The sequence below is a fragment of the Aulonocara stuartgranti genome, assembly GCF_965226115.1.
Source record: "Aulonocara stuartgranti genome assembly, chromosome: 3".
Lineage (NCBI taxonomy): Eukaryota > Metazoa > Chordata > Actinopteri > Cichliformes > Cichlidae > Aulonocara > Aulonocara stuartgranti.
The window spans coordinates 26,189,936-26,208,025 of record NC_138941.1 but is presented as its reverse complement, the minus strand read 5'-3'; the positions used below and the strand labels follow the sequence as shown (position 1 = coordinate 26,208,025).

Here is an 18,090-nt window from a genome sequence, read left to right as displayed (position 1 = left end):
AAATGAATAAAGGCTAATAATGATGAAATATAGTACCATCTGCTAATGTTTTTTTTCTTTGTTATCTTTGTTATCCACAATCTTTAGGCCAGATGACTGGTGCCCACACACATCTTGAGTTCCACAACATTGAGACGGGCATCATGACTGAGCGCCGCTTCATATCCGTGGTCCCCTCAAACTTCATTGGCCATCTGCAGGGCCTGACCTTCAATAGTGTGCCATATCTAGACCAGTGTAAAAACGGGGACATCTCCTACTGCGAGCTGAATGCCCGCTTTGGCATGCGCCACATCATTGCGGATCCGGTGACATTTCGAACAAAAGGCAGCTACTTAGCATTAGCGACGTTACAAGCGTATGCCTCCATGCACCTGTTCTTTCAGTTTAAAACCACCACGCCTGATGGCCTGATGCTCTTCAACTCCGGAGATGGGAGCGACTTTATAGTTGTGGAACTGGTAAAGGGGTGAGTTTTACTTGGGTTTTTCTTAATTGTCTAAATCATTTTATGTTTTTTCATTATTGTATGCTATGCCTAAAAAAGATGATGTTGCTTTTCCCCTGCGCTCTGCAGATTTCTGTCCACCAGCCCTTGTTTTTACATAGAGCACATAAGCACATATATTTTCCCCACAGATCAGTGAGTCATTTAATGCTGCTATGAATCAGACTGGGCTCGGTGTAACTTAGTTTAGAGTATGTTTGTGAGTAATCATAATCAGTCATCTTAAAAGCTCAGCTGAAAGCTTCGCATGTTGTAGCTTGTTAGTGGTTGGTCAACAGGAAGTAGAGATATCTGGTTTTTCTCAGGTTGTTTTTTTTTTCTACAAAGACTTGACAAAGCCATCACAACCCCAAAATAAAGTGGCTGGACTTGTGAATCTTATCAACCTAAAAGCTGCTTATAATTAGGGTCTCCAAAAGAGGCTTTTGGTAGTGTTTGTCTCTTCCCTTGTGCTCTGAATTCGGCATCATTATAACACAAAAGCCTGAGCTGCTTCTACCCTGAAAAGACAAGAGGCTACATAAAGGAATTGGACTCAAGGTAGAAAAAAAATCACATACCTTGAATGAAACAAGCACAATAGCTTTAACCCACAACACAAAAGAAAGCCATATTTGTGTGAAGGAGGGAACTGTGCCACCTCATCTGCCTGTGGCCAAGCACAGAGTTTTAGACAAAGTAGGTATCTATATTTACATGTTTAACCAGCCAGAAAAAACTCCAAAACAAATCACAGTTTCCAGGTACAGTTACATAAACGGTTGGTATTTCCCCCCCAAAAAATGTTCTTACAGCATCTTGGAGCATCTTTTAGTGGAATAAAAAGTGCCTGAAACAAATGAGTTTGTTTAACTCGTGCACCGCTGTTGAGTTACAAGAGTTAGGAACACAGTCCTAATCCTGACGTCTTTCTTCAAAGGTACATCCATTACGTCTTTGATCTTGGCAATGGCCCGTCGCTGATGAAGGGCAACTCAGACAAACCACTCAACGACAACCAGTGGCACAATGTGGTGGTGTCCCGGGATGCCAACAATGTACACACACTCAAGATTGACTCACGCACCGTTACTCAGCACTCCAATGGAGCGCGCAACCTGGACCTCAAAGGTAACAGCAGCACTGTAAAATCTTCCAGAAAACATTGGCACTTGCAGGAAATAACTATCCCAGTGTCATCCTTGGCCTGTCCCTTTAGTGTTGTTGGAGGATGGCCATAAACACACGCCAGCTCAAATCCATCTAAATTATAACCACTCTGAGCATCCCAGTGGCTTTTCGGAAAGGACTTCTGCATATTCATTGGTTTTCTTGAGGATTCCTTTGTTTTTGTGGGCATGTAGCACAGTTCTGGTTTGATATTCTTGTTAAATATCCATTTTCTTTCACACATATTGCACAAAAATGGCTCCAAAATCCACTTTGGTTGTGTTACCAGGTGCGTTTGTTTTTTGTTTCTTTGTCCGGGCATATGTGATTAACAGAGAAAAATAAATCTCTCTTCATCCTGAGCTTCATGTGTAAATATGCTGGCCAATCAAGAGTGGACAGTGGTTGAAATAAAAAGGCTGTTTGCTTTAAAAGGTGATCCTCCTTGTTCAGCAGGAGGAGGGCAATAACACTATCTGACCTAAATCCAACATCACACAACAAAAAGAATCATACCAGAAACAATAACTGCTCATCGCTTCTTGTTTAGACTGAAGATTTTTAAAAAACAAAAACACATAGTGAATTACTTTTACCCACAAAATAATGAGCTTATGTGATGGAGGCACCTTTTACTACTTTGACTTTTTAAATGTTGCGTCTCTGTGAATCCGCTCTAAATAAAAGCCTTCAAAGGAAGGCGCTCGGCAGTTCCACAAAATGTTTTACAGCATGTGAATAATATCTTTGGTCTGCTTTAAGAATGTCAGCAATCAAAAAGTAACACGCACTTCTTGGATGTAGGGTATTAACAATGGACAGCAGAGGATAGACTGCCGTGTGACCACGGCTAGACTCTTTCAAGTGCCACCATGAACGCACATTACGTTTGACACTGGAGGAAACACTTTGATTTTGCCAGTGTTGTGTCCCAGAGCTTGGAGTGCTCCTGAGGTTACAGGGAATTTTTGTGTAAGACACATCAGAAGTCAGGGTGACTCACTGGGCACACTGATGTCTGTGAGGAGTCAAAAGATCAAAAAGCTTTTTTTGGGGGGAATGATTTATTCACAGACCTTACCCTTTTTTCCAGTTTTGTCCATTGCAGTATGCACAGTCCACCAAAACAGAATAATCCTGTGGCAGTCTGTAGAGGAAGACGTATAGAGGAATGGGAAATCCATATCTCCCCTGGTTTACAAAGTAGTGAAATATGCAAGTGCAAGACTTTTAACGCTGTATAATTGTGTATTCATTCTCCATTGCATGCACTGCATGTATACAGTATGTCTACTGTGCAGTGCGAGGCGAGCAGGTTGGATATATTACGAGTGAGATACAGAATGAGACAATCCCATTTATATTCCTATAGTTTACAAATTATTTACATTGCATGTGTTTGCATGTCTCCTCTCTGTGCATGAGAATTTGCTCACAGAGTGATCATTGTAAATATAGCTGCAACCAAAGCACAGCTGTTGTCTTGAATTTGTGTTTATGGCCATTTTGTCAAAAGATGTGGCAATTTTCTAAAATTAGTGTTTTTAACAGTGCAGAACTGGCTGCTGCTCCACAAAGTAGGCTTAATTAGCTGCATTTAAGTCGCTATTGCACACACGCTCTGTTCTGTGTTAAAAACAGAAAAACACAGAGTTTATTTGAGAATTTGTTTAATGAATATTCAGTATGTATGAGTGAAGACATGTAACACCATGACACCCACCGATACTTGTCAGAATGCAAGCGTGTGATGACAGCATGGTTATATTAATCTACACGTGACTACACGTGGCTGTCAGATGAACTCTTCTGCAAGCAATACAACTACTGATTATGCACTGAAGTGATACCAAACTGTACTTGATTCTAATAATATGCTTCCAACTGAACATACAAAGACAGCTGCCCAGCACAGAAGTATACAGCAACAATGGCACAATTTGCATATTCAAAATTACAGACACCAAATTGATTTTCTTTTTCTTAAATGGGGCAGAAGGCATCTTTTCATTGTCCAATCAACACATTCTCAACATGGCTGGGGAATAACCCTCCATCTGTGTCGTTAATGTCCATGCTGCTGTGTTCAAAATCTATGTATTTTCAGGGTTCCTTTTCTTTATTTGAACAATTCTTGTCTGCAGGGGGTAGATATCGAAGCAGCTTGGTGCTAGTGGGAAGAATAATGGCTGTAAATATCACTTTAGAGGACTTTTGAGGGGGTTAGGGGATGTCTCTATCCTCAATTCACTTGTCTAATTGGGCATTCAAACACAGTAGAACCACAGAGAATATCTGTGACAATCCTCCTGACAAAATATTGCGCTCAAACACTGTAAACACGAGAACAAACCACCAGGGCTAAATGTGTATAGTTTCATAGGTGATGAAAGGCTCTCGAGAATTATATATATAAATATATATATTTAAATTTGATAAACAGAATATGTTTTTCCCCTTTTTTTATATACTCGTGTTACTTTTCAGTGGTTACACACAAAGCTGTGTTTAAAAAAACCAAAAAACCAGACGAAATAGCAACAATAAGACGTTCCTCTCAATCTCTTTGCTTTGCTTTAACACCATTTCAGTCTGCATTTCAAAGGGGAAAAAAAAATCCAATTCTCCAAGCTTTATCTGTGTAATTGCACAGAGAAAATGGGGAAAATGGGTTTTGTGCTCTCTGTCTTCCTTTCCTTTGTTTTTGGACAGGCAAAAAAATCTTCAAGGCATTCCTCTTTGTCAGCTAAAGTATGATGATGGAACAACACACACAGTCTCCCAAGGATAGCACTGAGCGGTTTTGTAGAGTAAAAGCAGGTCTTAGAGCAAGACCCGTTGTGATGCATGTTCAACATACATCACAAAGGGAATACGGCTGCGTCAGTTTTGTCAACATACTGCAAGTTGTTACCATATTCTTCTACTGCAATAGCTTGTTTTATTCTAGGACATTTTAAAACTATTATTATCATATGATGGCATATGATGGAAAGACCCAATAATAAGGTCAAAGAGAACACAAATCATGATGAGCTCAATATGATATCACGATGAGGGCTTATTTATGGAACGTGAAATTACACATTTATTACTTGTTTAGAATATATAATAGATAGGAAATTACAGTAAAAACAATGCAACGATTATTAATGGTTACAGATTGGTTAATAATTGGTTTGCAAACAATTATGTGGATGGTTTGAGCCCCAAACCTACTTGGTTAGACTTAGTAAGATCAAAGTTTGGGGTAAAATAATAACTATTATCATCACACATGAGGGTCATTATAAGTATTACCACTAGTTTTGTCCTATATAATCAAAAGACACAACGGAATTAATTGAAACAGTTTGTAGAATCTTTGGCTTCGTCTTGGTGTAAATTGTTATTGATTACTAACATGCCTGCAGAGTCTCTGCTTTGATCCAATAATTAATTATTAATTATTGCTACAAAATTAATTACCCCAGAATAAATAAAAATGTAAAAAAGGATTTTCTTGATTAAACACTCGCTTTATTCTCTGCAGGAATTTCATTTGATGCCTCATGCTGTGAGCGCTCCATTTGCCTCTTTCCATATTTTCCATTTTTTAACCCTAAATCTGATGGGGTGTTGGTCTATCCCCACGTTTCCTGTTTGAAATGTTTCATCTCTTAACTAATGCTGTTTTTGAGTCTTCAATAATGACATATTTTAAATGTCACAAGGTCTAACTGATATCATGTTACATTACTAATTACCTCGTTCATTTTCAGGCTTCACTATAATTATATTAATGAGACTATCACCAAGACGACAGCCTCCCCCTGGAAAGATAACAAGAACAATTAGCAGATTCTTTCGTTGTGACAGGAAGCTACAGGGTATACATGATATGTTTTCATTTCGCTTGCACCAACAACACCATTTGGGGTGGACAAAGGCTAAGAGACCCAATTTGTTTATGCTAATTATGGCAGTTATCACAATTAATTTAACAATGATATGTTGATCGTTAATTCATTAGTGCTATATAAGGACACTTACCGGTAATTAGTTTTTCACTAAAGCCAATGAGAATATGTGTCCTTTGCTACATCCTGTACACTAAATATACACATTTTTACTACTATTGTAGCAGTCATACTGTTGGATGGAGATCCATTCTTATGGATGCACGGAAATGTACTTTACTAAACACATGGTAGTTATTACATATTAAAATCTCAGTTATGCATTTTGAATTTTGGGAGAAAATTATTTAAGTTGGGAAGCTGAGCTGCCTTAAACCTCAGCACTAACGACAGATTTCATCAAAATAAAACAATAAATTCTTAAATGTAGGTCATTTGACTGGCGCTACTCAATTTGAGCACTCGAAGTGCTTTCTTAATCTCTCTATCATACACCCAGTCACACACAGATTTGCACACACAGCATTGTGTTCAACTCTGGGATCAGTAGGAGCTGCTGGGGATTGATCCACTGACCCACTCCACCACCTGAGCCACAGCTGCCCCAATACGAAGCAGATGACTGCTAGTTTAACTTCAGGCTGACTGTTATTACAGTGATGCTTTTTACCTCTTTTAAATCTGAAACTGAAGTGAACAGTGCCTGTGGAAAAGGAGGTAAACATAAACATTGATTGCCCTGAGGGAATAATTTGTTTTACTATACAAGAAACACGAGAATGTCAAAGATATTAATTGCCTTTATTAAATACAGTGATGGGGAAATGAGGGACATTAACAACAGTAGAATAAATCTATTCAGGATGAGGAGATGAATCTAGGAGGAGCGTATTTAGACAGTATGTGTCCCTTTCTTTTGAAGATGCTAGCTAATGAGGCATATTTTTGTGGAATTGTAAAGCAATGACATTCCATTTCCCAACAAAAGCAGAACAAATTGAAGCACAATATGGAGAACAGGAGAGAAAGACAAACAGGTACACACATTTTAATGAGCTCCACAGTAAAATAGAGATTAGCCATTTGATTGACCCAAAGCTTTGCAATAATGTCAGCATCTGACCACTACCTAAAGTCTCTAACGAATACAGCCACAGTACCAAAATCCTTTTATATTTTACATAGACCAGAAGATTAATTCTTCGTGGATTTCAGTTTCTTTTTCTGTTACCATTTTTTTAGAGGCACATGCAAATGGTCAGTGGAAGTAAATACAGGATTCAGGCAGAATTCAAAATCGTCGGTGTCGTTAATCAAAAGTTTCATGCTGCTGAGATGCCCTTTCATTTTTCTATATTCTATGTCAGCTACTTCCAAGTTAGGAAAACCTAGATCGCTACCTTCCTCTCTCCTGGAAAACTTTAGCACTCTCCTGTGGCAGTGGATAGAGTTAAAAGGCAGAATCTACTTCCCAAAACTGATAGATACTCTAAAGGTTTTCAGTTTGTCAGGAAACAGAACCATGTCATCTGAAGTGATCCCATAAAATATGGAAAGGCCGCAACTGTTCATCCATGTTCAAATGCATAACAGCGATGTGGCTACTAGGAACCATTCTGGGTTTTCAGAAAAACTGTGCTTTTCTTAGTATATCTGCTCTCTGCCAAGATACATGAAGAAAAAAAAAGCAAACTAGTATATGTAAGTGGTTCAGTCATTCTTATATTATGGATTTAGGGTAATATTGTCACACTTCATAGAAATTTTTGCTTGCTTGTCCTCCCCACAGGCGAGATATATCTTTTGCCTCCCTTCTCTGTAAGAGGATCACGATGAGCAGCCCTGGAGCTGCTAGGAATTCATTGTCTCACTCAAGGACACAGTGGCTTCGAGTGTATTCGGTAAACAGTGTGATCGTCCCCACATTCTGAGATAAAATGAACATAACTTTAACTACCTCTGACCTTGACTCAGCCATAGTATGTGTTTTATAAACACTTGACTGTGTATATTTTCCGCTGCCCAACATCGGGCCTTGAAGGATGTACTGTAAGGGCAACAATGTCTTGCATCAGGCGCTGGTCATGAGCAGAACATCATCGCTGCTACCGTGGGTGCCCAGCCCCGTCCTCCTGAGAACACTGTCACCACTGGTTTCACATTTCCGCTTATTCAAAGGAATCTTTTGTCAGGATGGACCTAAAACATCAAAATCTAGTCATCCTTTGATGATGTACATACACTATTACACCCCGAGGGGTTTCCTGTCCTCCCATTATATTGTATGTCATTACCATAATGCTAGGGCCCGTTCTATTATGTGAAAGGAATACATTTCTCTTCTCCATCTCTTTTGCCTCTTTTTGTCGCCCTCTTTCTGAGTGTCATGTCCACGTGAATAGCCTTTAAAGCCTGCTTCTTTGTGCCAACAGTTACAAAAGAACTGTTAAATAAAGATCTCGTACAGTGCAACAAAAAAATGTCCAACAGTTAAAATTGAAATTACATTTGCCTGTATTTCAGGCTGTACTTGCATTTATGTAACACCTTTCCAGCACTCAAAGTGCTTTATATGTCTTAAATGTAAATACTGCCAGTCTTCTTCTTCACCTCTATACACAATTTCAACTATTCAAATATGCTGACAGCCAACCAAAGCAATCTGAAATGTCAAGGCCAAGCCACCCTGACTGATTGCACAAACCAGTGTGGAGGTGTCATTGACTACAACTTCTCTAATGGCCACTCTACAAAGAACTATTTTTGCTTTCACTAGGTTAGATCCTTTGCTTTTCTGGGAGCATATTAATAACTCATTGATATCTGAATTAAGAATGGCTCATGTCAAATACAGATAACTCATATCTCCTGTACCGATACCAATTAGGGCTGTTCGATGTAACGATATATATCGGATGACGATATAAAAACGTCTATCGTTTCATTTTACGCTATCGTTTGTTTCGTGGTGTCGCAAAATAAACTGTTTACGGCAATATTTTTTTCACCTTTTTGATGGTCACTGTAGTGGCTATATTAATTTCTTAAAGTTCTCTCTTTCTCTTATATTTAATATAACCACACTACGGACGGACAAGCGCCTGTTTTTATGCGTTGTCGTTAGCAACAATGACGGTAACACCACCGCGTGTCCGCTTGTTTATGTTCCACATAAACCTTTCACAATAAAGCTCAAGATCCTGTTGAGACTTTTCAAAATAAACTGAATCACGTGAAAGAGCAGATTATTTATGGATGAGAAGCAAAAAAGAGCCGCCAGGTGCTAAAAAATAAACCTTAGACTCAAACGTTAGAACAGGCTTTTCCCCGCAGCACGCCGTGTAATAAATACTCACAAAGAAAACGGCGGCCGTTACAATTTATGTCTAAAAATGTATAGTTTCATGCATCGGTTAAAACACTCGACTCCAGCTACATGACGCGCAGCTGGAAACACTTCCCGCAAGTCGAGCTGCCCGAGATTCACATAATTTACAGAAAATGTTACATTTTTGTGATTTATATTGTTATCGACGATAGAATTCTTATATCGGGATATGAGATTTTGGTCATATCGCACAGCCCTAATACCAATCCAATATTTTTTCCTCTTAAACAAGTAAGGTATTGATAAAGCTGTTAATAAAACAGTGTCAGTTTTCCAGACATTATCTGTGTTAGTCACTGCACACGCCTCTTTATTGTTTAAAGTGAAGCATTTACACAGGAGTTTAGAGTAATGAATCATATTGGATGTTTTGAATTACAAATTCTCGTCCAGTGATTGTGGGCGGTATGAGCCTGATTACAGCACTGATTATCAAATAAAAAATGGTCCCTCTAATTTGTTATGGAGTTGTATACAAGTCAGTTTGTTGCGTCAGGTAAAGGACAACAGCTTTTTCACTTGTCTCTATTCGTTCATTCTCGAGGTCCCAGTGGTCCTTTGGGAATTTTTAACTGTAACTGTTCTGAGCATAAACAGTGAACTTGGTGTGGATGTCTGATTTTTCTCTAGAATCTCATTTACTTTGGAAGAGAAACGTGAGAAAAACCTGTGTACCAGATGAATTACAGAACGTGCGCTGTATTCAATTTCCTCTTTAACACTGCTTCACTTTGCACCTGGCGTTGGATCATGAACGACAGAGAGGGAGAAGGCAATGTAATGAAGATCTGCCAAAGCAGCGCTTGGAAGCATTTGCATAATAATAACGAACAAATCATATGCTACAAAACCGGATTAGCACCTGAAATCAAACAGTATAACTGTCTCGAGCTGTTTCCTCACCCGGTTGAACGGCGCAATCTGGGCGGGATGATTTCAGAGGCATCGCACCGTTTATTTGTCACAATCTACATCAGCAGCAGCTTAATTGATGATGCTGAGATCACTGTCCTTATCTTCCTCATTAACGTTTACAATCAACACCTAGAATAGTTTTAACTACAGTTTAATCAGCCATAGTTCCAAAACGGACATAAGCACTGATTGTAATTACAGTTTTTAGCTTATGCCCATCATCCAATAAAGAAAAGTTATTTTTTACATGGTGCTGAGACATCAGATGCCATGCGAACCCAGTATCCTCTATACAGGTTCTCCGCATACTCCTGTAAAGTCTCACTTGCCATCCAGACTCCTTTTGTTTTCTTTTGATTCATTTCCCTCCCATGTCCTTCTCTACCCCCTCTATTTTCCGCTCAGTGTCAGGGCTCTCTCAGTAAATGACGGCCTAGGGAGCATGAGTGCTGCAATAGAGCAGTGTGTTTTAACTTTTTTTCTTGCTCTGACCTGTCTTCCAATACAATTTACTGTGGCATTACTCTGAGCTTTGGCCATTTTTTTCCTTCCACCCCACCTTCTTCTCTCTCCATTTCTGGCTTCTCTCTCAAAAGCTGGCTTCCTCACTGAAGGTGGAGCTGAGATAAAGTGAGCATTTCTTCTGAGAGTGTGTCTGTTTCTGCACCCTAATGCTCTTTTCTAGGCTTTTTATTCTGTGCTGTCTTACAACCTTTATGCAGACAAATGCAAAAAATGCAATGTATATTAAAGAAACAGTTTCACGATAGTTAATCGGCGTGGAAAAGCACATTTAATTGAGCTCATCAAGAAAAACACTTGAATTCTTATCCATTCAAGTAGAAGGGCAGAAAGGAGATGGCACTTTGTTTTTCCACTGATGTATTTATAACATCTCTCCTGGCAGATGAGCCAGTGAAAAGAAATCTTGTTTTCCATAACTCCCAGGTGAAATGTTGAAGGACTGATGGGAGAGGAGACACAGTAAAGAGAGCCATTTCAAAAACTAAGTAAGCAATTAGTGCAGAAAGCAGAAAGTTCAGTTAATGCGGGGAAAGGTAATGGGTGACAGTTATGCAAGAACTGTAGCAAAATAATTTATTTATCTAACACCAGAAAGATTATAACTGGACTCAATTTCCTACTGTTTCAGTTATAGAACCTTTCAAATTGTCCTTCCACACGATTTTCAATTTAGACCAACAAAAAAGGTCTCTAATTCAGCCACACTCAGTGTTGGTTAGTTAGCAGATAATGGAACTGCTTTTGTTCCAAATCGTCATAACTCCCTAGAGCCCCATTGGCTGGGTGATACTCACCTGCAGGTGTCTGGCTAGTAATAATGCCCCTTATGAATGCAAAATTGTCAAGGGTGCATGTGTTGTTTTCCAAACTAACAGGACCCCTTCTCCATCATGTCAGAAATACTGGGGAAGAGAGGCTGAAAGACTCCAGAATGTGCCGCTGTTACGCCATGTTTGACATTTTTGTTCAGTTACGTTTGTATTTTTTCACGATGATTAAGAATGTCTTTATTAATTAACAATTATATTACAGCCAGGATATGAATACAAGTGAAAAATGATATTTCTTTATATATTTCTTTAGATATTTCTTTTTGTATACAGCTGTATAGATTCTGCTTACATATCATTCTGCAGGGTGTCATTAATGACATACTGGTCCTGTATAACACTCTGGATTTTGATGATTTGTTACAATTAATCAGCAGATTATCAAAAACACATTCCACGTATTGTAATTGCCATCATGAAGCATTAACATCCCTTTGAAAAGAGCAACTTCCCTGGTGCTAATGTAGCATTACCAGCCAACCACAGCTCCAACTTTCTGGACCATATGATGCCATTTATCAGTAATTGAAACTATTTGCAGTGCTATGTGTATCAGTTTCCAAGCTAAACGTTTCTCTCTGTTCTTAACAAGCCTTTATCAAAGCAAATTTATTCGTGCTCGCCCAGATCTTTTAACAGTTCAGCGACTTCTTACTGGTTCTCGGGAAACCTCAGTGTTTTTTCTTTCATGCATCTTGCACGTCATTGCACTGTTCCATGTTTTATTTAATTCTCCTTCATCCACATATTGCATGACAACTGAGTCTTGCTTACAAAAACAAAACAAAAAAATCCCTTTGGCTGTGATTGATACCTTTTTTGAAGTCAGAGGAAATAAAAGAAGCAAAAAAAAATTGAATAAAAGTCACTCAATTTTCATTTTACATAAGCTGTATAATGTGGATCACAGTTTATGTAAATAGAGATATATCTGGACAATGGAAAATAACAGAAAAGAAAGAACTGTGATAGAGAAGCCAACCTTTGGTCCTATTGATCTTGTTAACACAGAATTATACATGTTTAAAATGTGTGAAATCTGTTCAGCAGAGAAAGATTGATGTGATATTGCAGACTTGTTTCATCAAAAGAAAGCTGCTAGGACACTGTGGGAGCAGCTACTGGGAAAGATATGAGCAAACTGTCTGATTCGCAGGTATCTCAAACCCTTCTGTGATTGTAACATCTGTGCTATATTAACCAGAAATTGATCAGGCACTCATTTATGGGCAAAACCAAAAGTCTTACCTAAAAGACATCATCAGTTCAAAAGTGCATGCTGTCCGTGCTCAGCTTCTGCTAGTTTTGATTGATGTAATGAAAACCAGACACTCGCATAACCAGTAAGAACAACTGACCTGTGCTGGCATTTGCACCGCATGTCAGCTGGAACTAAGTAAAGCAAAGAGACAGGGATTGTAAAAAGGAGATAAAGACAGACAAGGCAAGAATATTGTGAGTGTAAAACAGTGAGGATGGGAAATAAGAGGGCAGAGAAATGAAGACAAATACGGGCAAAATGGAGAGTGAAGAAGGGTGACCGAGCAAAGTCGAAAAAGCTGAAGTGCAATAGAGCCAAGGCAAAGCGAAAGGACATTGAATATGGAGTGACATTTCATAGAGAGAGAATGGAAGCATGAAAGTGTGTAATAATGCCTGTCTGTGTCACTATACAATCTTTCAGAAAGTGTCACAGGCAAGCACGGGCACAAATTCTGCTCAAGCCCCTTCAAGGACTCGCGTGACAACAGAGTGAGTTTGCGTCAATGTAAAGTTGCGGTTACGTGTGTTATTTCCCTTTTTGTTGTAGAAATAATGAGTTTGCCATTGTTTTCTTCTCTTTTTCTAATCTAGATATACAGCCAGTGGGGAAATTATGGGTTGGTTATAGCTTGTATAATTTTAATACCACAGGCTATGCCATAAATTATTATAGTGTATCGAGGGCTTTATTAAAAGAGAGCGCACCAGTTCCAGCGCAGCACAGACCTTATGGATGTTAACACCACAAGCAATGCTATTCTTGATGAACAAACACATTACATTACCTTATGTACTGTAATCCCATTCACTATGGTGCTAATATCAACTGAAAGGTTTGGTCATGGGACACACAACGCCTCTTGTCACCTATAAAAGAACATTTCAGTTTTCTTCTCTAGTTGACTCATAAGGCTGCGCGATATTTTATGTTGCTGTTTTGTTGATGTCACAACTAATCTACTGTGAATCAGACCTGAAATGTTTTGTACAATTACTACGTTTTTGGTATTTGCAGAAGCCACGTCTCTCTTATTAGAGTATTTAATTCAGTCATACTTTGTTTTTGTTGATGTAGATTAACAAACAATAATGAGCAAATTGCTAATCAAGAACATTTCTTCCCCTTCTTGAGTTCTGTTGCTCGTATTACCTGCAGTCAAAGAAATGTAATGGCTCATTTAATTATGCAAAAAGTATCACTAACGTGGCTGTGGGTTAAAGCTTTTCCTATCAAGGATCAAAAAATCAACGTGAATATTCATCATTGCTTTGCTGGTGATGTTAGCTAAATATTATTAGACTGCATTTCACCTTACTGGTCTTTTCAGTTGACTCTGTCTGTGGTCCTTTTTTTAGACGAGGATTAGTTTTAAAAATGAATTCCACCTGTTGCTGCTGTAACATTTAGCAGGAGCAGGAGCAAGAATGCACCTGCTGTCACAATTGTATCATATAATTACAGCTTTACTTGCCTTGAATCTTTTCTTTTTTTTTACCCCCTCAGGCAGTATTCAAAACATCTCAAAAGCACACATCCAAAACAGAGACATAACATACAACATAATTATACGTCTTATAATTTAGCATCAGCAATTAACGCACAAGCTGCGTTAACATTTATTCTCTACACCAGTCATCTTGTTGAGGCATCCTTACAGATTTTTTGAGCGTCTGTAATTAGCAATCACAGATTCCCTGCATCTTCCTGCTGGATGCCATTGTCCCAGCCAAGCCTGGAGTGCAATCCCCTCCCTCATCAAACCTCTGCAGTAACGTGCTCTGCCATTGCTAACACTCTGTATAAATGCGTGTTTTTGCATGTGTTTCTCTTCAGTGATTATTTAATCTTAGCAACTTGTAGCAAGCATAATATTGAAGCAAAAAGAAGCAACAGCCAGAGTGAAGACTTGAGAAATGCATGAGCATTCAATGAAAGTTAATGGTCAGCTTTGTGTACAGCAGGGAATCAGCAAGAAGGAGCCAGAGTGTTGTTTAGAGACCGGATCGGGCATTGTGCATTCGTTGCCTGTTGTCATTATCAGACTTTATATTATATATAGACACACACACAAAAAATATTTTTTGCAAGTTATGGGCAAAGACTGCAATACCATCACTGCACTTGGGAGCCAATTACAGGGAGGGATGAGATACAGTTCCTGTCTTGAGCTGACGAGCCATACTGACCGCATAAAATGAACAGCTTAACATTGTTATTGGATTTAAACAACATTTTTTTCAGAAAATGAATTAAAATCTTAAACAACTATTCTATGCATATGTATGTATCTTTGCAAGAGCTTTGTGTGGTGTGCAGATAAGTATAAAATAATAAAAGGGATCAAATTGGAGCTTTGGAACTTGTAGACAAAGCACTAAATGCGGCTATGTCTTTCAAACTTTTTTTTTTATCCTGCAAACTTTGGCCATTTTTCAGACCAAAGTACACAGTGGATATACACAGACACAGCCGAAACTGTCCGGACTCATACATCTCACTGAAACAAAATTCTTCCAAAAAAAGTTGGAAACAAAAAGCTCCTTTGTCTTGCGTGCCTGCATGCTGCTGGTCTGTCATAGAATAAAACAAGCTGTGAAAAGAGCTGAATACTTTCTTATTGTGGGGACATCTAAAATTGCTTGGACAAAATTATCGCTACCCCGGTGATAAGAGGATTTGTTGTGCTATTTACTGTGATATTAAACCAGACTCTCGCTTTCAATTACGGTAGAATCTTATCGTCAATCATTCTGCATATTTAAATGAGAAGGGAACCCACTGTGTTGCTTAGTGTCATTTTGTGCACCACCATGAATGTGGACAACAGAGAGAACTTAAGGAAATTCTGTGTCTGTGATGAAATTGTTTTCCATTTCTCTTCTTGCCTGGGTGATATTGCTTCGGATCCAACTTCTCAATTTATGCAAAGCATTTTTCAATGTCATGTACTACCCTCTTTGTCAGCCTTCTTGCTAACCTTCAGATTTGAAGCCGAGAAAGCCCCGGTTTTTCTTAGAAAAACAATTTAACTTCTGACAGTTTCACTTAGATCTGATGCCACGTTTCCCACTGTCACTGTGCTGTTATACGATTTTCTGCCTGAAACTTTCAGCACAGTCATATTTATAACAGCTAAGCAAATCTTTGAGTACTCTTTGAGCTTGCTTGTGCTTTACTGGAATCAATACAGCTCAAGAAAATCCAACCCTTTGAGCAAAGGAGGTAATATGGCCAGTGGCAAATATTTGCTTAAATGTGAATCCTGCAATGGAAATGTTGCTGAAATATTTTACATAATTAAGATTTTTCTTTATTTACAAATCTTCTGCTACTTTGCAGGCTTACAGTAAATTGATGGTATTCCAATGTGGGCTAAATAATAATAGATTTCAACATTGCACTTCTAAGAATATAAAATTGAGAGTTATCAAAAAAGGGTCAAGTGTTGAAGACCTTCCATTGTTCCCAAAGTGATCCATCCAAGTCCCACAAAGTCTTTTGTATGAGGTTTCACACCATGAAAGAGAAATGAAACCATTATTAAGGAGATCTATATTTTACTTTAAAACCCTTTAAAATCTTTTTTGTCTAGTGTAAACGTTATGCAGTGTGCTCTTGCACATGGTGCTGTCAGACACTCTCTAGAGCTCTGTATCCAAGCATCCCAATTCCTCCCATCAGCCCCTGAGAGGTCATTATGGTAACCGTAGAGATGTGGAGGTGGTGTTCTCCGGTGAGGTCTGGGAGGCTGTAATTGGTCCCGTCTTGTGGATGTCTTTGAGCTCTTCAGCAGAACAGCCATGCATTACTGCTGAGACAGCAGAGCCCAGACCACGACACAGTCTCTGGCTGGGAGGAAAATGGTTACTCATCGTTCTAAACTTTTGTTCTTAAACAGTCCCAAAACTGTAACAACACTGCACTCGTCATATTCAAATATTAAAGTAGGTAGTCACAACATGATAGACATCATCTCTCCAGAAATCATTTTATCCAATTCAACTCAGTTTTATTTGTGTAGCGCCAAATCACAACAGTTGCCTTAAGGCACTTTATATTGTGAGGTAAAAACCCCACGGTAATAGGGAGAAAACCCCAAAAATCAGATCACCCCCTGTGAGCAAGGACTTGGAACATAAAGAACCAGGCTCAGGAAGCAGCAGCCATCTGCCACGACGGGTTTGGGCAGACACGAAAAAAGACTCTGTCTGGAAGAGAGCCAGAGATTAATAATAACTAATAATGAAATGCAAAGTGGTGTATAAACAGAGAGTTTTGCTAAGCTCTGAACCTGACTATCAGTAGCACTGTGTGCTAAATCACAGCTCACAGCAAATTATAGATGTGATTGAAAGTAAAGTCGGCGCCTTACTTATGTTTTATGTTTTAAAAGTTAAAAAAAAAAAGTTATTTTTTTAATTTTTTAATTTTTATTTTTTGCCTGTCCCATTTGGTTCTTTTGCCATCACAATTGTTGTCTGAAGACCAACAAGGATACCCAATGGATTTATTTTGCCAAATGGATCATCGTGGCATTGCCGTATTGGTCCATTTGATCGACCTTTGTTTTTATTATTTATTTTATTTTATTTTCAGTTTTTACAGACGGGACAGACATGAGTGAGGGATAGGAAAGTGAGAAAGAAAGAGGAAGGAAAAGAAAAACAGAAGGGGAGAGGGACAGTGAGAAAGGGGAAAAAATAAATAAATAAATAAAATAAAATCTCCTGGATCACCTGTTGAGAGAGAAAGAATAGAAAACAAGCAAAAAAACCAAAGCAACATACTAAACACAACACCATCACATTAATCTAGCTAAGTGTAAACAGCAGTAAATACTAAATATTCAATGTTGTTGTGCAGCACGCAGGACAGACAACGCACAATGTGCTTTGAAGTAGTAGCCAAGAAAGGTGTAATTTAAGTCTACGAACAGTGAACACCCATGTGCACACCTGTGTGGATCAGCGTGCTTGTATTCAAATGGTTTCCACATGTAATGGTCTGCAAGAGGATGTAGAGAGCCATAGCCCTGTCCAAAAAAAAATGTTATTTTTCAAATAAGTGTGAAAACAAATGAGCCTAAATTAGGAGCATCTGTCAAATGTAAAAATGGCAAAATTGTGCTCATTATAACTGCGCGAAATTGAAGCATTCTACTGTATAAACAGAAAATTAATAGATAAGAAAGTTGTGATGTAAGTAGGTGATCTCTTCAGATGTCAGGAACCTTCACAGTAAAACAATGCTGAAACCGTGTTAGATGAAAGAAACAGAAAACCAAAAAAATGAAGGTAGATGAGCTTTAATATTTGCTGTGGAATAAAACGTCCATGGCCCAGATGAACAAGGGAGGCAAAACTTTAGCCAAAGAAATCTGTAATTCAAATGAAAAGATATTCAACTCCAATCGGAGCACAGCGAGACCCCAGTTCGCTGAGTGGGCGTGTGCATCTGCGCTGCATACTTATTCTTCAGCTGTACTCTTTACTCCACTGAAAGAAAACAAAACTTGCATGACTAATTTTTACAGTACATCTGGCACAGCCCTCCCTCCTGTCTCGTCTGCTCTAGTTATGCAGCTGGTTAGTACAATCTCTAACATGCTGTTG

General features: G+C 38.6%; 1 protein-coding gene across 13 annotated transcripts in view; it reads left to right on the top strand.

Moving 5' to 3' along the window:
• The window catches only part of nrxn2b (neurexin 2b), a 698,285-nt gene that overhangs the window by 379,639 nt on the left and 300,556 nt on the right, over window positions 1-18,090 (top strand). For all 13 annotated transcript variants that reach the window (XM_082527645.1, XM_082527647.1, XM_082527643.1 and 10 more), the window contains 2 exons: window positions 88-469; window positions 1,428-1,618. In XM_082527645.1, the coding sequence (XP_082383771.1) occupies window positions 88-469; window positions 1,428-1,618 (573 nt within the window). The remainder of the gene's footprint in view (window positions 1-87; window positions 470-1,427; window positions 1,619-18,090) is intronic.